General features: G+C 48.2%; 1 protein-coding gene across 2 annotated transcripts in view; it reads left to right on the top strand.

Moving 5' to 3' along the window:
* The window catches only part of LOC144940792 (uncharacterized), a 158,406-nt gene that overhangs the window by 91,662 nt on the left and 39,967 nt on the right, over positions 1 to 26,777 (top strand). For both annotated transcript variants that reach the window (XM_078867200.1, XM_078867199.1), the window contains exons 5-8: positions 19,927 to 20,011; positions 24,650 to 24,797; positions 25,335 to 25,707; positions 26,333 to 26,456. In XM_078867200.1, the coding sequence (XP_078723326.1) occupies positions 19,927 to 20,011; positions 24,650 to 24,797; positions 25,335 to 25,707; positions 26,333 to 26,456 (730 nt within the window). The remainder of the gene's footprint in view (positions 1 to 19,926; positions 20,012 to 24,649; positions 24,798 to 25,334; positions 25,708 to 26,332; positions 26,457 to 26,777) is intronic.

Genomic DNA, 26,777 nt, shown 5'->3' with positions numbered 1-26,777 from the left:
CAATGATGAGTCTTGAGGATATTTACTTGATGGGGAGGAATGATCGTGCACCGGAGAAAAACCTCCTGCGTGTAATGTGCGGGGGGGCGGGGGTTCGTACTCAGACCCTGCACATTCGTCAATAACTCCACGTGTGGTCTTAAAATAGAATAAACAAATATCGAGAGAGTGGATGACGTCTGGGGTTAAATGGCCCCTGTTGTTCGTAGCACTTAAATTGAGAGGCCAGAGACAGAGTTAATGAGGGTTGGAGACTGAACTTTTTACGAGATGGGTCCTGATGACCAATTATGTTTTTTAAATACTCGTAAGAATAGTTAACTAATTGTAGTTATCGAGTAACAGAAAATAACCCAGCAATAATCAAAAAGTATTTCCAAATAAACTTTTTTTTTATTAAAAGGAAAATCATTAAAATATTGCCGGCACATTTTACAGATATATCAGCATCTGTAGATGGGTCTGGTGGGCCCGTTATCTCAGGCAACCCATTAACCCACCCTCTGAAGCACTGATGATGATAACAATAATACAAGGTCCATTGGAACCTCATTTGCCAGTAAAAAATATGATAATTGTTTTTTTTACCCTTCTATCTGGCAAACAAGTATCATATTTTTTACTGGCAAATGAGGTTCCAATGGTGTAAAATGCTTACCCCGAGCTCTCATACTCTGATGGTGCATTGTCTTTGAGTTGTGCGCTTTTTGGCGTCATATGGTCCAACCCATGTGAGACTAGGCTCTAAGGAAAGCTGTCTCGGGTGTGGACCAATCAACTTCAAGGACAGTGCATATATTATCAGAGTTATGTTTTTTGTTTGCATTATGGCTGCAGGTATTGTGGTCTATGCAAACATGACTCCTTGTTAAAAAAGGTGTCAGTTTTGTTGCCAGATAGAAGGATAAAAAACCAATTATTATAATAATACAAGCTGTCAAGATACTCACTCTCTCTCTCTCTGTGACTGTACAAACGCTATTATTATTATTATTATTTTTCACCACCCCGCTCTTCGTGGTGCATTGCTCTCTCCTCTCACCGTTGTGTTTTTTCTGCTGCTCGTTCATTTTGAGTCGCGTTTCTTCGAGCACACCGACTGCACGTGAACGATAGCGAGGGCGGCATCGCACTCTGAACGGGGTGGAGGGGGGGGCGGGGGTCACCTTGGGCTGCAGGTCACCGTGCAGCCAAGCAGTGGAGGTTACGCGCTCGCCATGTGCTTGCTTGTTTTCTGTACCCTCCTGCCTGTGCTCGCCGCAAAAAGGCATAACTACATTCCACGAAAACAAATTGCGATGCCATTTTTAAAAATGATGACTCGGTTTTCCTGTTACATTTTCTGGTAATCACGCACATTTTAAACCTTTTAAATTTTTTACCAGGTAAGGCCCACTGAGTTATATATAGCTCAGCGAAGTGCCTTATCACGTGAAAATGTATAGCAGCCAAACACTCTCAACGCATGTTGATTCTAAATGTGGAGGGAAACGCTGATGACCCTGAAAAAATCCCACGCCAACTCCAAATATGCAGGCATCAGGGTCAGGATCGAACCCACGACCTCCTGTATACCAGTCGAGGGAGTTAACATCTCGCCATTGGGCCCTTCCCCACATCGGCGCTAGGATCAGTGGGCCCCTGGCACGACTTAGAAGCGGCGTGTTGTTTTTCAGCATCGGGGTGTAGTGGGTGCGAGATGCGTGGCTCGGTCGGTCGTACTTCCAAGTTTCATTAGAGTCCTCGTGCCGGGCCTGAGCTATATTATCAGTGCCTGGAGGAAGCACGTACGCCCGCTTGTAGCGTTTGTCTTACTTGGCGTGTAGGTTTTTTTCGCGGTTGCGCCGTAACGGCTCTGTCCGACGCGTTTGCGGCCGACACCGCGCGCGTCGATCGGCACGATGCCCGATGTTTCGCTCCACGTGCTGCCGGAAGCGTCTTCAGGAATCGAACGGAACTGAATTCTTCCGAGGAAGCTCCCAGCACCAGCCATACAGCCCGAGCGATACAACCCGAACACACAGTGATTGATTGCGTTTGCTTATAACTCTTCGAGTTTTTCGTGGTCTCATGGCTATAAATTAAATGGTTAATGATCACACCAAAAAAGCGGTTGGTTGTTGGTGTGTGGAAAGGCTCTGGTGGCAAAGGTTAGCAACAGCACTGCTTATTCAACCTATCCTCACGTCTCAAACCTTTTCTCGTGAGTTTTGTATCTTCCCGCACGATAAAATATCGAGGCATCATGTGACCCCCCTCCGCCCCCCGTCTGCTGGTTAACACAATATCTCGTGATTTCGTAAACGGCCGTGTATTTTTTTAACGGGGCCACGCGCGTGTACACACGCTGGGCTAATGCGTGCAGTCCTCCCATCCATCAGAATCGGAATCTTTATTTAGACCTGGGGGTGAGGAATCCGATGAGCTACGAAGCTCTTTCTCGCAGATGTCCAGCGTGGGCGGGTCAGCAGCTACCTCCGCAGTCTACTTAGACACCCGCAGAGCACCCTCTACTGGATCAGCTGGAATTATTTCTGCATGAAAAGATGAGCGTGTGCCAAATTCAGCCATGTAGATTCGGCTGCGAGCACACCTGCCTGCAAATATTGAATTGTGGAGCCATCCTGCAATGCAGCTCCTTTGAAGGCCCATGGGTTTGTTGATGGCGTTCTACTTGTGAGATACCCAGAAACACAGCTGAGCTGCGAAGCGGGCCAGGGAGATAGCAGTGCAGCGCGTGGGTTTTTTACTAACTCATCTGTGTGCGCGGACCCTTTCAGCGTTGTGCTTTTGTGGGATATCTGGACAGACACCAGTTCCGTCTCGCATTCAGAACGCCCCTTGAAACGGAATTGGCTAAGCATTGAATCGTGACCCAATTTGCAAATCTTCTGTGATGCTTTCCTGGATGAATAAGTTGCATTACCGCTGTTGGCCTTGTGGAGAGAAGCGCATACAAAATGCAAAGGTCACTTCAGTAATGATGAAGAATTCGTATTTTGGAAGTTACCAGCTAGATTATCCTTTTTTCTTAAAAAAAATATGAAATTGACATGTTTCCAAGAAAGCCTCACCTCAGTTTTCGGGATACTCTTTTTATGGAGGCTTCTGCAAGGGGATGTTTGCCCAGTTCAACTTCACGGAGTGATTTTTTAGCATTCTTAAATAAGGAAAACAGTACCCAATGAAGTTCCACAGAGTACGTGTGTGAACCATTCATGGGCGTTTGCTGGACATCTGTGAAAAAGAGCTTCATAGCTCATCGGATTCCTCCAGTGTGAATAAATATTTTTATTGACTCTGAGAATCTCGCGTGAACTAGTTGACAGTCCACTTGCTGTGCTGCCATCTCCTGGCCAACACCCGCCCAGCGGGTTTGAGAGATTCATCCAATTAGTCCACGACCATTTCTGCCAAATGAGCTGGATTTACAAGCCTGCTTGTTCACATGTACTTATTGATAATTTAAAAAACACTTGTTTTGCTGCTCTGACAAACGCAGCTCTTTTGCAAAGTTGGGGGACCCGAATTGACCCTGCAGCCTTTGCCTGCACTCCCCGGCAGCAGCAGCAGCAGCACGTCAAGCAAAGCTCCCGATAACGGAAGGGTGGCCAAGCCGACGAATCCCAAAGTCCACACGCTATATACAAATAACGTGGCCCAGGTTCGGAGGTCCCGCACCGAAACTGACGGATCCCCACGTCGGAGAAGCTTCCCGACAGGATTATCCCAGTGTGGGCGTGAAGCCAAGAACGCAGCCGTTGTATTGCGCCAGTACGGTTGGCCCTTTGTCATTTTAATACCCAGAATAAACATCTGAAAGTACCGCCGTCCTTTTTTGTGTGATGCTCAAAAGAGGAAAAAAAAGCTATTCATGCACCTTGGACCCTGAGAGAGTAGGGGGGGGGAGAAGGACGTGTGAAAAACTGGCCATGAACCCGACAGCAAGACCGCAACAGGCCCCTTGTTAGCACAGGTGGCACGGCGAGGTGGCAGCCGATGTTTACCCACCCCAGGCTGGCTTCACAGTCCGAGTTTTGACTTCGTGTTTAAGGGAAACGCCTTTGCGCCACCACAGTGCGGCTCGCCGCTGAGCTCGTATGATGTGTCACGATTGATTAACCACGCTATAACTAACTTTTATTTTTTTTACCAGGTAAGGCCCACTGAGCTATTTAGCTTAACGTAGTAGCTTATGATGTGAAAATTTACAGCAGCCAAATACTCTAATCCCATGTTGATTCTAAGCGTAGAGGGAAAAACCGGAGGACCCAGATAAAAATCCACGTGACCGCGGGGAGAGAAACACGCAAACTCCAAATATACAGGAGGCATCAGGGTTGGGATCAAACCCACGCCCTCCTCCATACCAGGCGAGGTAGTTAACGTCTCACCACCACGGCGCCCCATCTCAACCACGCGATTCTTAGGCAAGCAACAAATAATCTGATGCTTAGGCATCAACGTGGGTGTTGACGCCTGCAGCATCTCCTGTTGTTCGTGACGTTTGCAATTCTCCCTGCGGGCGCGCGGAACCGTGGGACAGCGAGAGCCTGGAGACAGCCGCTGATTAGCGTGCACCGCTGACACCTGTCTCCCCCTGCATAGCACCTGCTACCCAGGGTCCACTTCTTCTCTGCTTTTGGGGCCGGAGTGCAGGGTCAGAGGGGGGGCGATCTCAGCCACCTGACTTCTTTCAGATTCTAAATAGATTTTCAATAGATGCTACTGCAGTAGATTGTATTATTTTCTTATAAGCTCATTAGAAGCTCTTTCCTTTGAATCGTTTGGCTGTGCCCACTTAGCGCTCCCTTAGCGCCACGCTCCTTTTCCCTACTTGTCCCGGAGCAAACTTCCCCTACATTTCGATTTAAAGCTTTCGTGACTGCAGGGATTCATCTTCTTGGTTCTTTCGGTAAAGTCACGTAGAAGGGAAGTAATAAAATAATAAAAATAAAACATAATAAAATCATTCTCACGACGTTTCGGCCACAACGCAAGCAGCCGTCCTCAGGTGAAGACCAGGTCTGTCGAGTTTCCACTCCTCCCTCAAGACCCACAATCTTCTCACTGGCCCATCCTTCCCTCCATCCCTAGGCACCCCCGTAATTCTCGCACCCACTAACCTACCTCCCCACATACCCCATCCCTGTTCACTGAATCACTTTTGGCTACCCTCATTGTACCACTCATAACCCTTGTAAAGCACCTTGGATAAAAGCGCTATATAAAAATACGATAAGATTATCGAAGGCGATTGGCGGTGTAATTGGAGGGACTGTTCAAGCTGCGGCGACTCATTTGAGCTCTTTGTACCAATTAGCCAAATGGTGCCGGGCCTTGATTCTGCAGAGTGCCCGTGACAGCTGCAATCAATGGATTCGCTGCTGAACACGTGGGACCCCGACCCGTCAATCATTGAGACCGAGCGATTGGATCGCAGACCCATCGCATGGGCCCCGGCAAAAAAAAAAACATGCCCCGTCGCATTCGACGCTTGCCGTGCGTGTTAAGTCGCATTCGCAGTAAATTGCCTGAATTGCGTGTGCACGCTCTAAATTGATGCAGCCTCACAGAAGAGCGCACCCGCGCGGGTGGGCGGCAGAGAGGGGGAGAGACAGTTGGAGGTGTAGGCAATGAGGCTCTCCGCTGTGTTCTGTGTTATTACTGTGCTGCTCTTGATATGGGCTTTCAGAGTTTCAGGGAGCAATGATAGGAAAAAAATCCCTTTGGGCTCGTAGCGAAACTCTAGGCCATGAATGCTTTGAATCGCACTCGTGCGTGTGTATGTATGTTGAACTTCTTTCGCACCGTACGTAGCCAACTGTGCTCATCGGAGGTGTGGGGGAAGGACAACAAACTAAACAGAAAAAGTCTGAACGCAGTTCGATATGTGTGTGTGTGTGAGCACGCGTTTTTTTTGTATTCATGAAATTATACGGTTACACGTATGCTAATATTCCTTGAGCCCAGACCAGATGTTTCCCTTGTCAGTACCACCTGATGTGGAGTAACTTTATTGGTTCCAATTTTGTTGCGGTGGCCAACAACAATTCATGATATGATGACCATTTCAAATGAGTGGAGTTCTCAAACGATTTACCCGTATAAATAAATGAGTAGTAAGTTTTGATTCCTTGGTACCAATTTCTGCTCTGGCTCCCATCGACTATATTTCATCAAATGGTACCGTACAAACAAGGCAGACAAAGATGGGAAACAATATAAGCGAGAAAACAACGTCTGGTATGGAATAGCGTGACAGTTCCTTGTGGAGGTGGGGGGGGGTGAGGTTGGCGAGTGAATCGCTCGCCAGTAGCCATCCGCAAGTTAAGAATCGTTCCTCACTCATTACAGACCCGCACAGATTTACAGGCGGTTTAAATGTACGCTCGGAATCTACACTGAACAGAAGGGCGCTTGGACTTAACCAAATGGGTACATTCAACAGCCATCTCACATTGGTACAATCGACCTTGACAATAAAACAATCTTTCAAAAAAACACGTGCGTTTGTGATACAGGAAAATACCATGTAGCGTACAGCCAGTGTCTGGTTGAACGAGCTCCCCCCCCCCCCCCCCCATGACATAATAATTTACCAACCAACATCAATATGTACACACAGAAAACGTAGTTTCGAATAGGCTTGACTTGCGATAACTTTTAATATATTTTTTACGTGCGACGCAATTGTATTGCGAACATTGTCGTTGGCCACCGTACAATGGGCTCGTTGTCAACGCAATCGATGAATCGGTGAATAATGCGGCTCGCTGCCCACCCGGGGAAGGCCGCACTGTACACGCAGCGCTTGAGTGACGCCGCACGGCACCGTCCACATCGCGAGTGGCCACCAGCGGTAATGGCACGGGGCGAGGGGGGGGCTCAGCCGAGACGGTGACGGCGCTGTCACTCGTTACTCTCCATCGGGTACGGGTTGACGACGGGGGAAGGCGTCGGGGAAAGCCTAATGGCTGAAGCATTTTCCCGCTCGGCAGTAATGGCAGTGTGCTGCTGCTGCTGGCTTCGAGAAAATGCATTAGCATTGACCAAGCTGCACGGTAGCAGCAGCAGCAGCGGCTGGGACGCATGAACAATGCACATATTTCGATGTAAAGCTTTCGTGACTGCAGGGATTCATCTTCCTGGTTCTTTCGGTCAAGTCACGTAGAAGGGAAGTAATAAAATAATGAAAATAAAACATAATAAAATAATTCTCACAACGTCGTGAGAATTATTTTATTATGTTTTACCGAAAGAACCCAGAAAATGCACATATTAACAGAGCATGTTTGTTTGCATGTTTTTTTTCCACACGTGTGGCTAATGCAGACTTGATGCCTTGCAAATAGGTATCTATTTGGTGTTCGAACATCTTCAACACCTCCTGTTGTTTTTCTCGCCAGAATTAGGTGAAGTCTAAAGCATCTTCATCATTTTTGATCCTGGCAAAAAAACGGTCCTACGTAGGCACGAACAACGTCTCCGCGTGGGGAAAATGTCTCCTCCCCAGTCTCCCAGGCGCTTGATGCGTGGCTGACAAACGGTCCCTGCTCTCACACACCCGTGCGCGCGCCTTGGGCTTGATGGGAACAACACTGGCAATAACACAGCCGGACAATAGTAGCACGCACAAAAGTGGGTCTTTTGTGCGCGGTGTCCCCAAGCGGGTGAGACGTTGTTCGCGTTTAGTCCGGCGTGTAACAGAGCTCTTTGCCTGCGATGATATCTTCCTTTTGATAAATACATTGATATGGGGCATCCGTAAAGGTGGCATCTGTTATTAAAGAATTGTGACTGCACGGGTTTCCTCTGGCTTCTCAGCTTCTCCCCCCCCCCGACGTAGCTAAGAAAAACATACAATGTTATAGGGTATTGGCCAAACATCCCAGTGCTGAAACACGACCTGCAAATGAGTCAATTGGGATTGCACACAGTTGCAACATCGCTCCCTGCTGCGACAAACTTGGCAGGAACCTCCTGAAAAAGAGTCTTGAGACTCGGCGAAGGCTTCCCTGGGTAAACAAGCGTAGTACGTACTAATAATATGCATAGTAGTGATGTCTGCAGTGGTGGTCCTGGGTCTCCCACCTCCGCCAGATAATTCAGACATTGCAACAACAACAAAAATGGCCTGCAAAATTGCACTGCAGGGGTCAAAGAAAATTGTGGATGGAATAAACTAATAAATTTAGGCAATTGGAGAAAAAAACGTAATTTCTTTTTTTTTAGAAAATTTCATGTTTTTGCAGCACGCAATCTCTTTGATGTCATAGTTTGGTGAGGCATGCCCTCATCGTAAACATTTAGGGCTCTCTGAAAGTGACGCTCATTAAATTGCACGTTGAAAGGAAAGTGGAGTTCATTCAAACCGAGACACTGGACGTGGCTGTTAGTAAATCCCGCTGATCCCATTCAGACTCTCACAAGTTCCTGCAACTCCCAAGGCTGCTGTGCATATAATATACAGGGTGTTTAATTGACGTGAAAATTTAATCCTGGATACGTGGAAACGCAGTTGAAACGGTTAATTATTTTTGCGGCAACGATGAAATGTTTTCCCCGCGAGCTGTGCTTCTCGCGACGTGCGTGCCTCCCTAAGACGGACGCTTCTCATCCTCGGCAGCGGAGATGAGCGTTCCAGATTTAAACGAAATCCTATCGGCGTCGGTGCCAGTCTTCCTGAAAAGAAGCGCCGGTAAAGCTGCCACCGTTAATCGCCGCCGTGCCCCCGTCGGCGTGTCGAGCGCGTGCCCTCCTCTCGTCTTGTTTACTGCTGCACTCACCCCCCCTCACCACCCCTCACCACCCCTCACCACCCCTCACCACCCCTCACCACCCCTCACCCCTCCGACCTCGGCACCTCTCTCACTATTACCTTCGACCGCTGCTTGGAAGCTGCTTCGTCCTGCGCGCTAACATTCCCGCTGTGCACCCCCCCCCTCGCTCCCCTCGCTTAAATTGGCCGGCATCGTCACCACGCGGGTGTGACTGTGGGATACGTTAAATGAACGAAAACACATTTGATTGTGTTCTTTTTTTATCACCTTCATGAGGGAAGCTGAAGAGCTGGGTGTGGGCGACAGATTGTCTTTGCAGACTCCTCGCACAGATGTGAAAATCTAAAATGTATTTACCCCATGCTGCCACCTGCTTCCCTCGTCCCCAGACCCACTCGCGTCCCCTCTTGCTTAAAACTGAATGCGTTGCCTTAACTCTTCTGCGTACAGCTCTACGATTAACGCAATACAAACTAAAGCTGTCTTTGCCCTGATTTCCCTCGCCAAAATCACGACAAGCTTTTGGCAGAGTGCACCAAAAATCGTAGACCTCTTACGAAGATAAACCTCTGAGTGCCGACTCTGCTTAGTTATGAAAATGAATTATAAATGGCAGGGGTGGTTAAGTATGTTAATCAGGCGAGGGTAAGGTTCATAGTTAATATACAGCCCGTTTAGCAATCCACTGCCAGACGCAAAGCCTTCCCCCCGCACCGTGTAGGTTGTGAGAGTCGTTTAACCGTACTTCACCACGCTGGGCAGTGTGGGTTAGAGAAGGCAGTTAGACTCCCCCCACCTCCCCGAACTGGTTCAGCCAGTGATAATCGGGCATCGCCGGGAATGGAACTCGGGGTCAGTGGGGTTCGTAGGCTTGAAATGCAAACGTGGCCAAATGCTTGTACCTTGGGGGGGGGGGGTGGGGGAGGAACCCCTCACTCACTAAATCCAAGATTTAAATGTTGACGCAAAGAGCTCGCAACCCAGTTGCTGGCCACCGTACAGCCCAGTGAGATTTGTAAAGTTTTACAAGTCTGCTTGATTTGTCTACAACGCCATATACTAAGTAATAACTCTTAATCACCCATCCCATTGTGTGCCGTTCCGGCCTACATAGGTGCTCACTAACAGCACATGTCCTAACAGTCCGTTAAGGCTACTATGAAGGATCGTTGTATTTGTACACCTATCCTGGCACAAGCGCCGGAGTGAGGTCACCGCTACTTAGTGGTGAACGGCGGTGGTTGTTGTTGTTATTGCTGCATGCACTCCTGGACTATAGTGGCTTGTGCATTGGTCAGACGAGCGAGTTAGCTCCCCGGACATTTGACTCGCGTGTGCCCACGTGTGCCCGTGTGCGCCTCCTGAGAGGGAGCATCTGGCCGGCCCAAGGCAAATTATCGTTCATTAAGCACCTTGGGTGTCGAGGCCCAGATGTGTGATGGATTGGCTCCATCTGCAAGTGGCCTTGATAATGAGAGTTACTCGCTTGGCTCTGTCGGCCCATTAAGTGAAACATTAGTTACACCGTAGAGTAGCAGCAGGCACTCAAGCCAATAACTGTTTGCTACGCATTACGCACACTCTGTGCTTTTGAAGACAATTGACCTCGAAATGATTGCCCGGGTTTTTTTTTTTAAACCCGAGTCAAATGATGAAGTCTGTATGATGCGTCTGGAGGAGTTGGTGGCGTGGTGGTTAGCGCACTGCGCTTAAAACGCGAGCGCCTTCGTTTCAATTTGAAACAAAACTGAAACTAAACAATTTTTTATTTTCTTGGTTCTTTCGGTAAAGTCACGTAGAATGGAAATAATAAAATAATAAAAATAAAACATAATAAAATAATTCTCACGACGTTTCGGCCACAACGCAAGCAGCCGTCCTCAGGTAGAGAACAGGTCTGTCGAGAAAAATGGCACGATTCAGACTCTGTCTTCTCGACAAACCTGTTCTCTACCTGAGGACGGCTGCTTGCGTTGTTTCCATTCTACGTGACTTTACCGAAAGAACCAAGAAGATGAATCCCTGCAGTCACGAAAGCTTTAAATCGAAATTTTTAATTTTACCGGTTATTGGCCCACAGAGCTACGTGCCTCTTTTTCAGAAGCGACCTGGTCACAAATGATAGCGCAACAAAGTGGCTGATCTTCACGTGGAAATTTACAACAGCCAAATGCTCTAAACCAGTGGTTCTTAACCTGGGGTGCACGCACCCCCTGCGGGTGCGTGATACCCTTTCTGAGAACCAAAGGGGTGCAGGCTGCAGTCAACGTGATGAACCACTGCTCTAAACGCATGTTGTGTCTTAACGTGGAGGGGAAAAACCGGAGAACCTGGAGAAAAATGCACGCGACCACGGGGAGAACGTGCAAACTTCAAAAATATACAGGCGTCAGCGTCGAACCCACGGCCCCCGTCTACCAGGCCAGGGAATTAACATCTCGCCCTGAAAGCACGCGCATTACTGATAATCGACATCTGTATTCAGCGGAGGGTTTCTTGTGAGATGGAATTGTCCTAAAACGGATTGCCTACAGCGGTGAGCAGACTGGTGCGACGCCGCCGAGTGCTGCGAAGGGCACAAGAACATTTTCTTGGTTCTTTCGGTATAGTCACGTAGAAGGGAAGTAATAAAATAATAAAAATAAAACATAATAAAATAAATATGTTTTATTTTTATTATTTTACTACTTCCCTTCTACGTGACTATACCGAAAGAACCAAGAAGATGAATCCTTGCAGTCACGAAAGCTTTAAATCGAATTTAACCGGCACAAGAACATCTTTGAAAAAGAGCTTTACAGCTCATAGAATTCCTCCAGTATAACTAAATATATTGATTTTGAATAGGTGCCTTCTAACAACACTCGCCCCGGCATTTTATTGAGACGCGTGCTGTGTAGTGGAGGGCAGAGGCACAGTGTGGATGCACGCACTTTGCTACGAACTCCTTTAACGTCATCCGAGAGTGATACCCAGAACGATCCGTAACCAACTCTCACCAACTGGATCGGCGAAGTATGGACGAATTTCATCCCCTCCCCGGCATGGGAAGGCCTTCATCGAGCAGTGAATTGGTGAAACGCGGCACGCGTAACGCTGTGTGCCAAGGGTGGCATAAGCGCCGTGCATGATATTGCCACAGTTTTAGTAGAAGAAAATGATGTTGTTTGTTTGTAGTTTGTCTCGATCATCCTTACTCAGCGGTGCTTTTTTCGTGGGCTTGAGGTTCGACTTTAACGGACCGACCCTGAGCTTCGAAGCGAGGATGCTGGCCTGCAAACAATAAGTTTGTTATTATATTCTTGGGTCTTTCGGTAAAGTCACGTAGATAGGTTCAAAGAAAATCATTTTAAAAAACGACGACGTTTCGATCGCAAAGCAAGCGGTCGTCGTCTTTCCCTGAAGACGACCGCTTGTGTTGCGATCGAAACGTCGTCGTTTTTTGTTATTTTTGATGATTTTTTTTGAACCTATCTTCGTGACTTTACCGAAAGACTCAAGAATATGAATTCCTGCAGTCATGAAAGCTTTAAATCAAAAAGTTTATTATTTTAAATACCTGCACTCGTTAGGCAGCCTGTCGCGCAAATTATTCCATCGTCGAGCTCGCCCATAAACACTGGAGATTATTTTGCGATTCTGTGAAAGCAGCCTCTCTCGCCGGGGTTTGTTTCGGGAGGTTTTATTTTTAATTTGCAGCTTACGGAATCACCGAACAGATGGGAGCGCCGGCGGTCACGAGCACCGTCTATTTAACACGCTCCCGCTGTCGAGCCATGGAGATGAGAATGAATAATCACGTGCGGAGGAGTGGTTTTTGCACGGCGCTCCTAACGATGAGAACCGCATTACCGGCTGTCTGTGTGACGAATGCAGTCGACGCTCAGACGTTCATTACCAACTTGAATTTCCCGTACGTCTCCTTAAGTCTTCTTCGTGCGTGGGTGTTAATGGTGTGGTTTTTGAGCCTATGCGGGGTATGTGCGGTACAGTTTAATGCTTCATATATACACACGTATACTAATGCTCCCTTGATTCTACCTCGTGTGTGTATTTTGAACCATGTTATTTGTATAGTAAGATGCTCCGGAATGTAAGAGTCACCACAAACGGTGTGCCCTGGTGTAATTAAAGTCCTATCATTGTGGTTACACACACACACACTCACCCGCCTACTGGATTATAAGATACACCCCCAACCTTCACTTTAAAATACGGGGTGGGGGCGGGGAAAGTGTGGGATTGTAATAATGTATTGATCCTTTGACTTAACTTTCGTGACTGCAGGAATTCATATTCTTGGTTCTTTCGGTAAAGTCACGTAAATAGAAAAAAAATTTAAAATAAAAAAATCTATTTGCGTGACTTCATCGAGAGAACCAAGAATATAATGTATTGATCCACTGATGGGTGAAGGCCTCCCCCAATCCCGTGTCGGTTATCGGGATTGTTTGACCATACTTCGCCGTGGTGGTTAGTGCGCGTTGGTGAAGTTTGGGGGGAGTCACTGGTGTTGTTTGCATTGGTCATGTCGGTTTGAAAGTACGTTACGCAACCACTTCGCCACCGTTCCATCCCTGCTGCCAGTTTGCCTGTCACAGCATTACTTCATCGTACTGTGCCGCGTACGAGGAATATTGCATTTCTACCGGAGAAGTGCAGAGGCCTATCTCGTATCGTGTTTGACCCACGTACGACCTTTGAGCTCGGGCCTAAAGGAAAATCTTGACCAAAGATTCTGGCAATAAATGGTGCTCCATCTGCTGCACTAAATGCGCTATTGCAATTTAAACTAAACTAAAAACTAAACTATTTATCTTCTTGATTCTTTCGGTAAAGTCATCACGGAGAAGGGAAATAATAAAATAATAATAATAAAACATAATAAAATAATTCTCACGACGTTTCGGCCACAACGCAAGCAGCCGTCCTCAGGTGAAGAACAGGTCTGTCGGAAAGACAGCGTCCGACAGACCTGTTCTTCACCTGAGGACGGCTGCTTGCGTTGTGGCCGAAACGTCGTGAGAATTATTTTATTATGTTTTATTTTTATTATTTTATTATTTTCCTTCTACGTGACTTTACCGAAAGAACCAAGAAGATGAATCCCTACAGTCACGAAAGCTTTAAATCTAAATTTAAACTATTTTTTTATTTAACCAGGTAAGGCCCACTGAGCTTAATAGCTCTTTTTAAGATGCGACCTGGCCACAAATGATAGCTCAACGAAGTGGCTTATCACGTAGGAATGTATTGCAGCCAAATACTCTAAACGCGTGTTTATAAATGTGGAGGGAAAAACCGGAGGACCCAGAGAAAAATCCACGCGACCACGGGGAGACACACCCAAACTCCAAATATACAGGCGTCAAGGGTCAGAATCGAACCCACGACCTCCTGTACACCGGACGAGGTGGTTAACATCTCGCCACTTTGTGCAGTGTCGTGCGCTGCACCGGGGGGTGTACGATGATGCTTCACCCGCCAATCACAGTCGAGTGACGAGAGACAAATTGGAGTGTTGGATGCTGCCGCTGTGGTCCACGCTCGTTAAATGAAGTCCGGGCAAAAGGAACGCTTTGCCTTGAGAATTGTCATCCTGCATTGCAATTTGCGCTAATGAATGACAACGGTTCTTGCATGGCTGAAGTCTTAATTGACGGATCCACACTAAAGCATGGTTATTTATTGCCCCATGAGGACTCCCCTCAGTAAGACGGTTCCTTGAATTTCACAAGGCCTTGTCTAGCCGTTGCTTTTCTCTCTTCCCCCCCCCCCGCGCTGTGACCCGGTTTGACATCGCGATTGTTTCACGTTTGATGTCGTGCGGTGCTCGATCAACCGCTCTGAATTCCGTAGACTTTCCAGTCCTAGGCCTCGGCACATTTGGCAGATTGAAATGGAATTCAGGCAAATGTTTGTCTCGGGCGCCTACGTCGTCTTCGACACCTCCGTGGCGAAGCTCTATTTAGGAGCGTGTTTACGTAACCAACGGCGGCCACCGCGGTGAATTACGGTTCACGCGAGCACTCTGCCTTGCCTGGGTATTCTGCTTGTCCATCTTAATATTAACGAGGTCTTACAAGGCTTGGCGAGATGCTACCCCCCCCTCCCCCCAAATACTGCATGTAGAGTAAGTTAATGCGTCTCTGTGTGTTTCATTGCCCTGATATCCGCCGGCTGCCGGTGACACCAATGCGCCGAAGCTACAAACGCCGAAGTCCTGGCATTTTTCTGGTGTCGGGCGACGCGTCCCGGTGAATCGGCCGGTAGCCTGGAATGCGATGGCGGCATCTTCGGCAGTGGTGTTCTCCGCCAGACGGGCACAATGGTAGTTCATGCGGCTTCCCACGAGAACTGGTGCCATGGGTACCTTGGCATTGTTTCATCGTCATCATCGTCGTCGTCGTCATCACCACCACCACCTGCGGCTGGAAAAGCTGAGACGGATTTTGGTGCCACGGAGCCAGCCGCCACTTTTGGAACTTTTACGCGAGATAAGAGCCTGCGTCATTTCTGTGTGAGCTTCTTTCGGGCCGTCCGTGATAATCAGAGGTGCACTTCTCAGATTCGCTCCCTGTTCAGCCATCGCAAAGCTTTCTCCCAAAAGCGTTTAATAAATCTACGCCTTGCCCTCGGTGACGTTAACAATTAACAGCGTGGCAAATCGTTAACGTGAAAGTTAAACATTGGTTAATGTTACAAATTCTCCAAGGTAAAAGCTAGATGTATAACAATCATCATGAGCCGGCTGCAGCAATCAGCGCCACACACCGGAGAAAGCAAACGGCTTTACTGCTCGAGTTACAGCATTACACTCTTTACATGAACTTTGCCGACCCCTTCATTCATTACCCACACGTCAAAAGTTCCCTTTTGACAAATAAAGTGGGTAAATTGTCAGGTTGAGACCACTGTGTTAATCTTTTGGTTGTAACTACCTCCAGTTTTTGTTTGCGCGCTGTGTAAACACTGTAACTTCCACGCTCAAAAATAATTAACAAGTGGACAACTGTTATTGTTGAGAGGTAAAAAAATAAAAACCCGTCTAAATAATATAATCAAAGTCAGAATTCACGGCAGAGTAATTCATCTTTAACTGTGGCAGCGTTTGAAAAGCGTGTAGAGTATAGTGGATGCAGAGTAATTGCTTTGGCGGTCAGCGGCACGCTGCAGGTAAGGTACAGATGCTCGGAGCGTGTCGGTGACCACCCACAAACACCACATTGAACGTAAGTTACTAATATCCAGTTACTAATATCCAGTCCGCAACAATTTTCTTTATTCAGCGAGAGAAGAAACTCGTTTTCGGGAATTTTTTTAAAGTGCTTTTCAAAATGTGAACACATCGGGGTGCGCCTTCTCACGGCCGTGTGCGCAGACTGTTCGTTGCCTGTTGATTTGACGCTAATGGAGGCTCGTTTGCATGCACCTGTCATTTGCGGATTTCGATTAAACGAATACTGCGTCTTGGCAGATTTTTCGGACATCCCAGCATTTGCCAGAAATGAAACCCCTCTCTCGTAGGCTCGCACTGAGCGCCGGTTGTTTCAAGGTTCCTTTCATGAACCGGGTGAGAACTCAGAGACGGGGATGAGTCTCATTTGCAAGAGTGACCTGGGAAATATCCATCGCAGTGTGAGCGGCTCACAGATGATGCCTTTAGTAATTACGTGGCAGGCACTGACCTTGTCATTACCATTACATCGACGCGCGCGTACGCCCCCCGGGCACCGAGGATAAACTAGGGCTGTTATTATTATTTTTTATTCCAATTCTCCTTGCGAGTCTCAAGTGTGGTGGAGCCTCGCCTCCCCGAGCGCTCGCTCGTCGTGAGAATTGTGCACAAAGTCGCGGAGGGTCCGCGGATTCTTTGAAAGATGTGAACGCGAACCAGGGCAAGCCCCCGGGAGTGCGTTTTGAGCCCGGGCTGTACGCCCCGTGAGATTTGCGTTCGGTGGCTTTATAGCCTAATGGGCCTTGGTAGGTTTATGATGGCAAGGGAGAAAGAAAGGGAGTGGGGGTGAAGACAACTTTCTCGCACTCTCTCATTCAGTGGATCAACATGGCAGCAGACCGACGGCCGCACTGCATAAATCTTGCGAGCGGTACCGGTCACCGTTTTCGTACATCCCGGCAGGTTTTTAATGCGCAGCGATGATGGGGATTAATGATAGCGATGATAAACGATGTTGAAAGTTTGTTGCCGTGCGATGACTTCACGTAAGATAAAGCGTGCAAAAATATTCAAGAGGTGCTTTTATAGAGCTGCGTTTTGGCTCTTCTTACAAGGGGTTTCTTGCCCCGCCTGCAAGTGGTGGACAATCAGAGTTAAAGGCGCAGCCCTGCAAGCACTTGCTCACTTCACCGTTGGCGGAAGAGGTCTCCACTGGAGGGAGCTATTAAGATCCTTTCCGGAGGGTATGTTGTTGACTCTACTCCACACGGGCAAAACGTCTCGGGGAAAACATGGGAAGTACCCACCCTTTACCCCACCACGCGTTAGCTGCCAATCCCCAAACTGCGGTGAACCCATTAATAATGTTCGGGCGAGCAGACGTAGAGGAATGAGGAACGTTGGCGCACCGTTTCAACAAGTACGTTGCAGTTACTTTGCATGCAACTCGTGCGCGCTGTGGTCAACTTTTACCAAAGCGTTTAATTTTCTCCGGCGTGCAAAGCATTTGCAAGATGGTCGTGGTGATGACTTCAGTTGCCCTGATTGCTTATTGATTGCAGCAGTGTCAAGAATGCGTGCGTAAGACTTTCAAGAGGTTTACGTTTGTCCGAGAGGCTGCTTGGCATTGGTCTTGAGGAAGAAAAAAATGAACGCAGCCCTTGGCATCTCTGTTGTAGCGGTTAAAAGCTCAATTTATGAGTCGCTGGGGATGTTGTTTTATTAAATGTAACTATGCATGTGCCAGAGTCAATTCCGCACTTGAGTTACGGACACGACCCTGAACTTGCGAAGATTTGGTGCAAAGATAAATATTTTGGAATGAGTGTAGCATATGCCTGCTTGAAAAAAAAAACATCATTTTTTTTTTTGCTCTCCACTGTGCACTGTGGCAGGAGAAGCCTACCTAGGTGATGCCGACGCTCTCCCCACAAGTGTTTCATTTGGTCCGGCCAGTTGCGCATAGCCGCAGCTGGCTGACCCAGCGCACTCCATGCTTGTGTAAGCCGAGCTCCGTTGTAAGACCCGACTCAGAAGATCCCTGGAATCGATCTGCCGCAAATCTTCATGGGGCTGCAACCCTAGACCGCATCCGCGCGCGCAAACCACGGCAGCAGCAGCACAGACGTCGATACTCGATGAGCGAGTTGCAAATTAAAAACTTCTGTGGCAGTGTCCGGGTGACTGTGGTCACCCAGAAAACACTGTGGGAACATTTAACGACATGATTCCCCCCCCCCCCGTTCAGAAAAACGAAGGCGAGGAGGCATCGTCACGGCGACAACACCCCCTCCTGTTACTCCTGACGCAACCATCTGAATTGGCCGCCTGAGTGTAAATTCACAGCCGTTGCTCTACATCAACATTAGCCATCGGAAGAAGGATAAACGCTGTCGAGCTGACGCGCTGCCGTACGAGCATTGCAGCGGGAAAGCTCAGAGGTGGTTGCCGTAACGTGGGTCAGGGGGTCAGCATTGAGCCAGCGCCGTCAAGGTCATTGATTTAAATCTTTGCTCCCCCCCTCCTCCCCCCCCCGTAATTAAATCTGTCTCTCGCAAGTCGAGATAGTTGATGGCTCAGCCCCACGCGCCGGTGACTGCACAGAAAGAAAAAAAACGAGCACATTTGGATGTTGTTAAGTTTATTGCGTTTTTCAGCCAGCTGGCCATGATCGGGCAAAACTTGGCCCACTTTTCACCCGGGCGACTGGAGAGCATAGACGAAGCGTTTCTGACATAACATTAATACGAACAATAACAGATTCAAGAAACGCGTTTCGGAGACGAACAACATATGCTGTTAAATAGAAGAATTAACATTTGAAAAATAAAATCTAATCAATGAGTCCACCGATAATGAATTTAATTGAACGTTTTGGTTTGATTGGCCACTTGTGTGGACAGAGACGCCGATTGAAGTAGCTTCAGAAGTAGTTCTGTGACGTCATGATCCGGGGGCCGTTTTCTGACTCGGGGGTGGTGCAGTAGTGCTACCTGCAAGTTCTAAATGCTAATGTACTGAATGTATAATTTAGATAAAAGAAAAAAATTATATCGATAAAATGGAGAAAGTCCGTGTCCTGCATAAGCCAAGTCCACTTTACTTTGAGTGGTTATTTTTGATTAATTATGCAACGCAATGTTCATCAGCAACTACCCAAAGGGAATGCGCATGGAAGCTGTAATGTGATTGGTGTTTGGGGAAGTCATTTGCTTTCTGTAGATGTTCGGTTAGGGAATGCCTTTAGTAATTGAGCACAATTCCCCAATAATCTGCTCGCATATTAAAAAGTGTGCCTCGGAGATATGCAGCAGCAAACGAAATGATTTCTGCCCCCCTCTCGCACTTTATTCTCCTGTTAGAGCTGTCGTATAACACTGAAAAGTTATTTATTTGTAGTACGACGACAGTGGTTTGTGCAGGAGAGCCTCGCTGGCGGGGAGGGCCCTGCCAGTGTTTGCAGTGGCAGCGGCGGGGAAGGGGGGCTGATGCTGCTGAACGTAATCCCCACTTGAGTGCATTTAAAGTAATATTTTCAGCATTGGGACGTTCGTCCAATGCCAGTTACGTTTTTGCCAGTACTTTAACACTGGAAAAAATGTCCCATTCTGTAGCTGCTCACCCCGAGTTGTAAATGCTCTGACAGTGCATTGTCTTTGTACTGTTCGCTATATGGCGATGTTCTCTGGTCTGACACTGGTTGAGACTAGGCCGTAAAGAAGGCTGTCTCTGGTGTAGGCCAATCAGTTTCAAAGACATTGTATAGTATATTATCAGAGCGTGTTCGTTTGCATGTTCACCACAAGTACTCCGTGTGTGGTTAATGCAGTAACCTGGTTCCTTGCAAAAGGTTTCTATTTGGTCTTTGAACATCTGTTGTTGTACGGCGGGGGTTTATTAAAAAAAAAATTCAAGGTGGCAGAAATAAATGTGGATTTTATTTGTGCGTGTGCCTGACGTGCGCAGGTGGTACGAGATGCTCGGTCCGTATCCTCGCGCCAACAAGCAGAACCAGAAGAAAAAGAGAAAGGTGGATCCTCCGACGCAGCAGGTCAGCTGTTTACCGCATCACCCTCCTAGTTATTCCCGTGGGGCTTTCGACGAGGATTTGCGTGTACAGGATGCTCAAATGTCTCGACAGCCGCCTTGCCAGCGGCATCTCGTCTCAGTCTTTACAGTGCCCAGCTGTAGTTTCAGCCCAGCGGAACGCCCTGACAGCCGGCCGTCTCTGCGGCACAAATTGAACGCAGCACTCGCCTGAAAGTGGGGCGGTGGGGATGTTGCTATTTTTGGATCACTTCGCTTCGGGTTGCTCAGGCTGAATGCTTGTCTTGACCACATCCAATCCTGATGAAATTTGGCATAATTATGGGAACCCTAGTGAAATTATAAAATGGCAAATTGGAAGTCACTGGGTCAAACGGCTTTCTAGTTACAGTGTAGTGCTGTTGTGGGTAGCTGTGCGTGTCTGTGAGGAGCTCTGCGCCGAAGCCTTTGTGTTGGAGCCGCGCGCTGTGTGCTTGTTGTGTAAGGGCCCGTGTTTCGGCGTGGTGCTGGCCACCCACCCCCCATCCCTCGTGTGCCATGCCGGCTTTCACAGGTGCTCGCTAACGGTACTTGCCCCAACAGTCTGCTGAGGCTATAGTGGGGGGGGCGGCAGATCTTTGTCTTTGTGTGTACATAGAAGAGCCTCGGTGCCCATACAAGGGCCTGTGTGTGTCTGTAAAGAGTTAGAAATAAGTCGGATGAGGTAAGTGGTAGGTCTCGTTGCCGAGAATAGATGTCATCACCTTTTCTAAAATAAATAAAAACCCGGTCGTAAGTTCTGTAAGGAATACGATTGATTCCTCCTTCGAGACATAACATGTGGTGAAATAAATAGTTTGGCCGACACAGCGTACGTGATGCTGTAGATAAATGACAGCCGTAAGGTGTTTTACTGAATGGTTTTGTCAGCGTCATAAAAAAAAGGATTAATGGTTGAAGGTCACTGATTGCAATCTGGGGTGGAAAATATCTGCAGATGGCTTCAATCACTGCTTTGGCCTAACCACAACCTTTCACACGCTCAGTTTTTTCCATCCATCACAGACACGGTGAACGCGGAATTGCACGCTTGGTCTTTTAACAAAAGTGTTAAGGTCGTGGACGATTGCGCTAACGATTCACCTAAATATAAACGCTCAGAATTTGTCACAGGCGATCCCTAGAAAACGTCGTTGTTTGGCCTTCGGACCAGTGCCGGATTATTCTAGTCGCAAAAGTAGCTACATATGCTACGGGCCCCACACTTTCAAGGGCCCTGCGCTAAATGCTTTCAAGCTATCAATTCCGGTTCAGTGATTCTGCACTTGCTCTATTACTGTAGTACTATACCGCCTTCAACTGGGTGTTTAAGATTAGCGATTTGTCGTATTATCCAGCTGTATAGCAAATGAAAAAATACAATTACTTTAATATGCAAGTTCAAATTTGTGTTTTAATATTTGTGGTTCATTTTTATTTAGGGCCCCTTTATAACATATGCTACATGCCCCGCACTAGCTTCATCCTGCACTGCTTCGGAGCTGAAAGCAGCGTCGTGCGAGACAGGGTTGGGGAAATGAAGCGTTGCTCTAACATTTTGCCAAACGTTCAACTTCAAAAAACATACCTCGAGATCCGTGAAAGCACAGACTCACAAGTGAACGGGGCAGATATACTCAGCAAGCACATCCGAGAGAGGAGACGTAGAGGTAGTCAGAGAGGCAGGGGCAAAGGGAAAACCGTTCATGCATTCCCCCACCAGCTTTGCTGTCCTAGGCTATGTATGAATGTTTGAAGTTATTTCGCACCGTACGTAACCAACCATAATTAGATCAGAACAAAACACAAAGAACGCACTCCTGTTATTGATTGGCTACACCATCCAGAAACTTCAGGCACCTATAACCATATTATAAACAATTACAGTAGTCCCTTGGTTAACAGTGACATTGGTTAACGGTTTTTCGATTAACGTTTCGCCTCCCATAGGGACCCCATGGTTTCGACTAACGTTAACATTGTTGACTAACGGTACGTTTACGTTATGCACGCGGGCGCAAATTTCGGCCAACCCGAGCGCTCGTAAGTGGGGCTGAGTCATGCCCTCAGCCAATCAGCGACGCTCGTTCATGAGTGTTTAGGCCTCGACTGGCTTTGTTTACATTGTAACTTTTTCCGTTTTGGCAGTGGAAACAGCTCTCTTGCAGACTCAGCGATGTTTACTTCTTTTTCAACTTTTCAGCTAATTAGGTTAACAGTAGCTTTCGTGGAACGGATGAACAACGTTAACAGAGGGACTGCAGTATTAAGGGTCCCTTAATGAGATCGTTTTTGGCTCAATTTGCTCATTCCCCTCTGCTGCCTCCATAGTATAGAACTCCCGTCCCCCAGACATCCGTGCTGTCGACTCCCTGCCCCGGTTCCTAGTCCAAGCCGTCTATGACTGATTGACCGCCTGTTAGTGTGCTCACTGTTTATATCCAGTCTCTTGAGGTTCAGTCACATTTAGGTGCTGCTGTATGATTCCTAATTGTATTTTCCGTTGTGTTCGCAAGTTAGCCAATTTCCTGGGTGATCGACGGTGTTTTGGCTACACCCTGCACGCCAACGCGCAACAATGAATCATTCAAATCTCCATCGTGTTACTGACATTCAAATCAGGAATGTGTCTTTTATGAACGGAAAGATGACGGGCATTGGGGGGGGGTCCTATTTATCAGTGTGTCAAACGCGTCCTGTCCACCGACCGTGACGGGCCGCGGCAAGTGAGAAAAGAGGGCAGTCGTCGCAGCTGAGCAGTGTTTTGGCGCAGAGATGTATCCCTGGCAGGCCCACGTTGAACAATGGCAGGACGCGAGGAATGCTGCGTGGCCCCTGTGAGCAAGCTCCTCCCCCCGGCACCTCGCGTTCAATTCGGCCCTGGTGTCGACGCAAAGCTGTAGATCACCGTTGGCATACAAACCTGTGTATTTCACAGCCATTGCCCTCATAAAAGTGACACATCAACCGCTTATTATCTTAACGGAAGAAACTTTCAATCATTGCAGGCTGCCAGCGAAGGGAAAACAAAGCGATAAAGCAATGGGTTCTCTTGGCAAGGCCAATAGGCAAGTGAGTCTCGAGGAGTTGGGCTCACCGTTGATGTTTTATGGAACCAGACCTCAGTTTGCCGGTTGCCAATCGTCCCTTTCGAAACCGTGTTTGGAGTGCCGGGGGAACCCGGCGTGATTTGCGCTTGAACGCGCTGCATCCCCCGCGCAGTAATACGCCTTGTGTGTGTTTGCGCGCGCGCTACGGACGCAGCCAAGCTCAAGAGACGCGAGCGTTGGCAGTCAGGGTTTGGTGTCGTGTGGTGCTCGGGTTTTTGCGGGGTTTTTGGAAGAATCGTGAATTGAGATTGTGGCCACGGGGTAAATTCAAACGTTTGAAAGTTTGCCGGGCCTCTCGACTCTGAAGTAACGTCGTGCACAGCATGCTAATGAATGTATTCACTCGGTGGGGTTTGCAGATGTTTTCTGTCGATCAGGATGGGTCTGCATTGCAACAACAAAACACTCTGAATTAGTGTTTATTTATTTAACCATTAGTGCTTTGGTGAAATTGTTGATTAGTCTCCAGTTTTTCCCTCAACAACATGCGTTCAGAGAATTTGGCTGCGACTATAAATTTCCACGTGTGAAGCCGCTTCGCTGAGCTATCATTTTTGATTGCCGGGAAGCTTCTGAAAAAGAGCTACACAGCTCAGTGCGCCTTACCTGGTAAAATAATCCTGTGCCCGGACACTCAGTTAAGTGTTAATTTTCATGAATACAATTTATTTAATCTGCATAAAAATTTGGTAAATAAAACAATAAAGCATGGGTTCTTAGCAAGTCCAATAACGAGATTATTTGCATTTCTATAAAATCTATACGAGTGCAGTCATTTTTATCGGGGGCATTTCTATTCTCAAACAAAATATTTGTATCTTCAAATGAATTCATCATCATTCCGTTGTTTTCTGTGCAACGGTACTTTCACCCGGAGGGATTGGCTGTAGCTCGCCACAAGAGCTTTTTAAACGTCTTACCTGGGGAGGGGTAACACATTAATCACGTCCCCTTTCTCCAAATTTGCCCATGACGCCTTTGTGAAAACAATTTCACCGTAATCTGAGCGGACGCTTGGGGAGTTCCTTCACAAACTGATCGGGAATTGAAGGAGGCTTCCCTGCGCTTGGGAGTGTAAAAAAATATAATGGTCGGACATCACAAATTCTACCTTCCGATATTAAGAAGCCGCCCGAGCTAAATCTAGATGGAAAACTCATTTCTTTTTAACTGCTTTTTGTGTTTAGGTTGTTATCCTTTCCCCGCACCTTTGATTAGCACGGTTGGCTACGTACGGTGCAAAAGAAGTTCAACGTACAGCACATACAAAGACAACGATCTCCCTTACAGGCTTAACACAACTGTTGGGGCAAGTGCTCTTAGCGAGCACCTATGAAGGCCGGAACGGCCAACGAGAAGTTCAAGGTACATACAATGCCGAAAAGCACACGGTACAACCCGAAAGCACGCCGGAGATCTGAAGGTTGCTCCGGGTTCAGATTGAACCTCCAGCCGCGGAGTCATTGGGCGTGGACGGAATGGAAACGGTGCGCGGTGTGCGGGTGGCTTCCCAGGAGCCGGGGCCGGCCAAGGTGACGGTGACGAGCACGTCCATTCCGGCCGTGGAGAAGATCCCCGACCCCAAGTCGTCGCTGTGGCAGGAGGAGCTCAAGCACAAGGCCCAGCGGAGCCGCTCGCCCTCCGAGGGCAGCGCGCACGACGGTACCGTCCCCTCCCTTCCGCTCCGCACGCGACGGAAGAACCGTTGGGGAGTACGGGATTGACAGTGAACAAAGGGGAAGTGAAGAGTTCATGAACGCTCCACGCGGGTTCGGCTCATGCGATCTCGCGCTCTATGTATGGCTGACCTATTTCTACACACATTTTGCTCTGAATTCAAACCGCATAACACTCTACATGTGGCTATGCAGTCGGACTTGGGAAAACATTGCATGTGTACTGTGTGTGAGTACTGCGTGTGTGTACCGCGTGTGTGTACTCTGTGTAGTGTGTGTACTGTGTGTGTGTACTGCATGCGCTACTCAGCATGCAGTTTCCTTGTGCGGTTTCGCTCTTTATGCGTCTTTTTCTGGGAACGCATCTACCACTCCTACCGCCGCGTCGAGCGAAGGGAAACCTGTGTAACAAGAAGAACCCGACCTGCATGAGCGCACATCAACAAAACCAAATCTCTAGTTTAGTTGTTTTTTAACACGATTACAATAAAAACATTTTCGTCCATCTCATTTTTCCCCATAGACACGAGCCACCTGTCAGAAGTGATGTCGGACCACAGCTCCGTGAACGGAGACGAGACGGACCCGTGGCGCAAGAACGGCTACTTCACGGCCGCCGAGTCGGGCGGAGCGGCTGGCGGCGCCGGTTCCCGCGGCCGGGGCGCCGGCAGCGGCAGCGGCTCCTCCAGCCGCAGCAGCATGCAGGATGTCGGCAGCCCGGGCAGCGTGGGGCTGGCGCACCTCCTCGCCTCGCCCACGCACAGCGACCCGTTCGCGTCGCCCCTGCCCTCGCCCGACCCCTACGCCAACGGGGGCGTGGGGCGGACTGCGTCGCAGGCAGCGGGAGACGCCGGGCAGCACGGCCTCAGGCACGGAGGCGGCGGCAGCAGCAGCAGGTGACGGGCGCGTGTCACTGAAAGGATTGCGCGCGAACCTGGTCAGGGCCGCGGTTTGTTTGTCTGGAATGCTCTTCCTTCTGATATTAGGAAGCCACTGAAGCTATGGCTCTTAAATAATCTAAATTGAAAATGATTAATTTACGAATTTAATTGGAAATTAAATAATTTACTAATGTAATTATAATTTAATTAGAACTGCTTTCTGTGTTTAGTTTGTTCTCCTTTTCCCGGACCCCTGATTAGGCACGGTTGGCTACGTACGGTGTGAAAGAAGTTCAACATACATACAACATACAGACGCGTACATACGACGAAGGGGAAGATCAAAGAGCAGATGGTGGTTGAGTGTCGGGGCAGATCTTGGAGGTCGCTTGTCTAGACGGCAGCAGGCGTGGGATCTGGCGGAGGGGCGAAAGTGTCGGCGAGTTGGTGTGGTGTTTTAACATCTTAACACCTCTCTCATTGCCAGAAAGGGTCAAACCCATTCTTATATTTTGATACTGGCAAGGGAGGTCCCATGATGGTGTGGTGGCATCAACAGCTTTGGCAAATTAATTTTTAACAATGTTCATGATTAGTCGGTGTGTGTGTGCGGGTGAATGTCATTCGCATTGCTGCTCAGGTCCCGGTCAGGAACGATGGAGGAGGACCTCCCGGAGAGGATGGAGTTGGATTACGACCACGAGCAGGAGAGGGGGCCGGAGAGGCAGGGCCGCAGCGAGAAGCGGGCGCACGCCTTGAGAGAGGTACGCGGTCGTGGGAGCACCAGCACAGAAACACATGCTTCATTGTCTTTCTGCAATTAGCTCTTTACGTATGAATGAAACCCAAATGAAAACTAAAATATTCAAAGCAACTGTCTGCTTGTGTTTTGCGGGTCGTACAGCGCCGTTGTTCAGCACGAAGCCGAGTTTGATTCCCGCTCACGGCCCACACCAATCCTGGGCCTATAGGTTGACTCAGCCTCAAATGAGTACCCGGTGCGGTGTGTAAACATTGCCACGGGGGAGAGAAAGGGCGGCCGTGTGACGTACCGTCCTTAAAAAGATGCTCGCTTAACAAACAGC

Source organism: Lampetra fluviatilis, chromosome 23 (assembly GCF_964198595.1).
Source record: "Lampetra fluviatilis chromosome 23, kcLamFluv1.1, whole genome shotgun sequence".
Taxonomy (NCBI): domain Eukaryota; kingdom Metazoa; phylum Chordata; class Hyperoartia; order Petromyzontiformes; family Petromyzontidae; genus Lampetra; species Lampetra fluviatilis.
The sequence above is the reverse complement of the archived record's forward strand: the minus strand, read 5'-3'. Positions and strand labels throughout refer to the sequence as shown.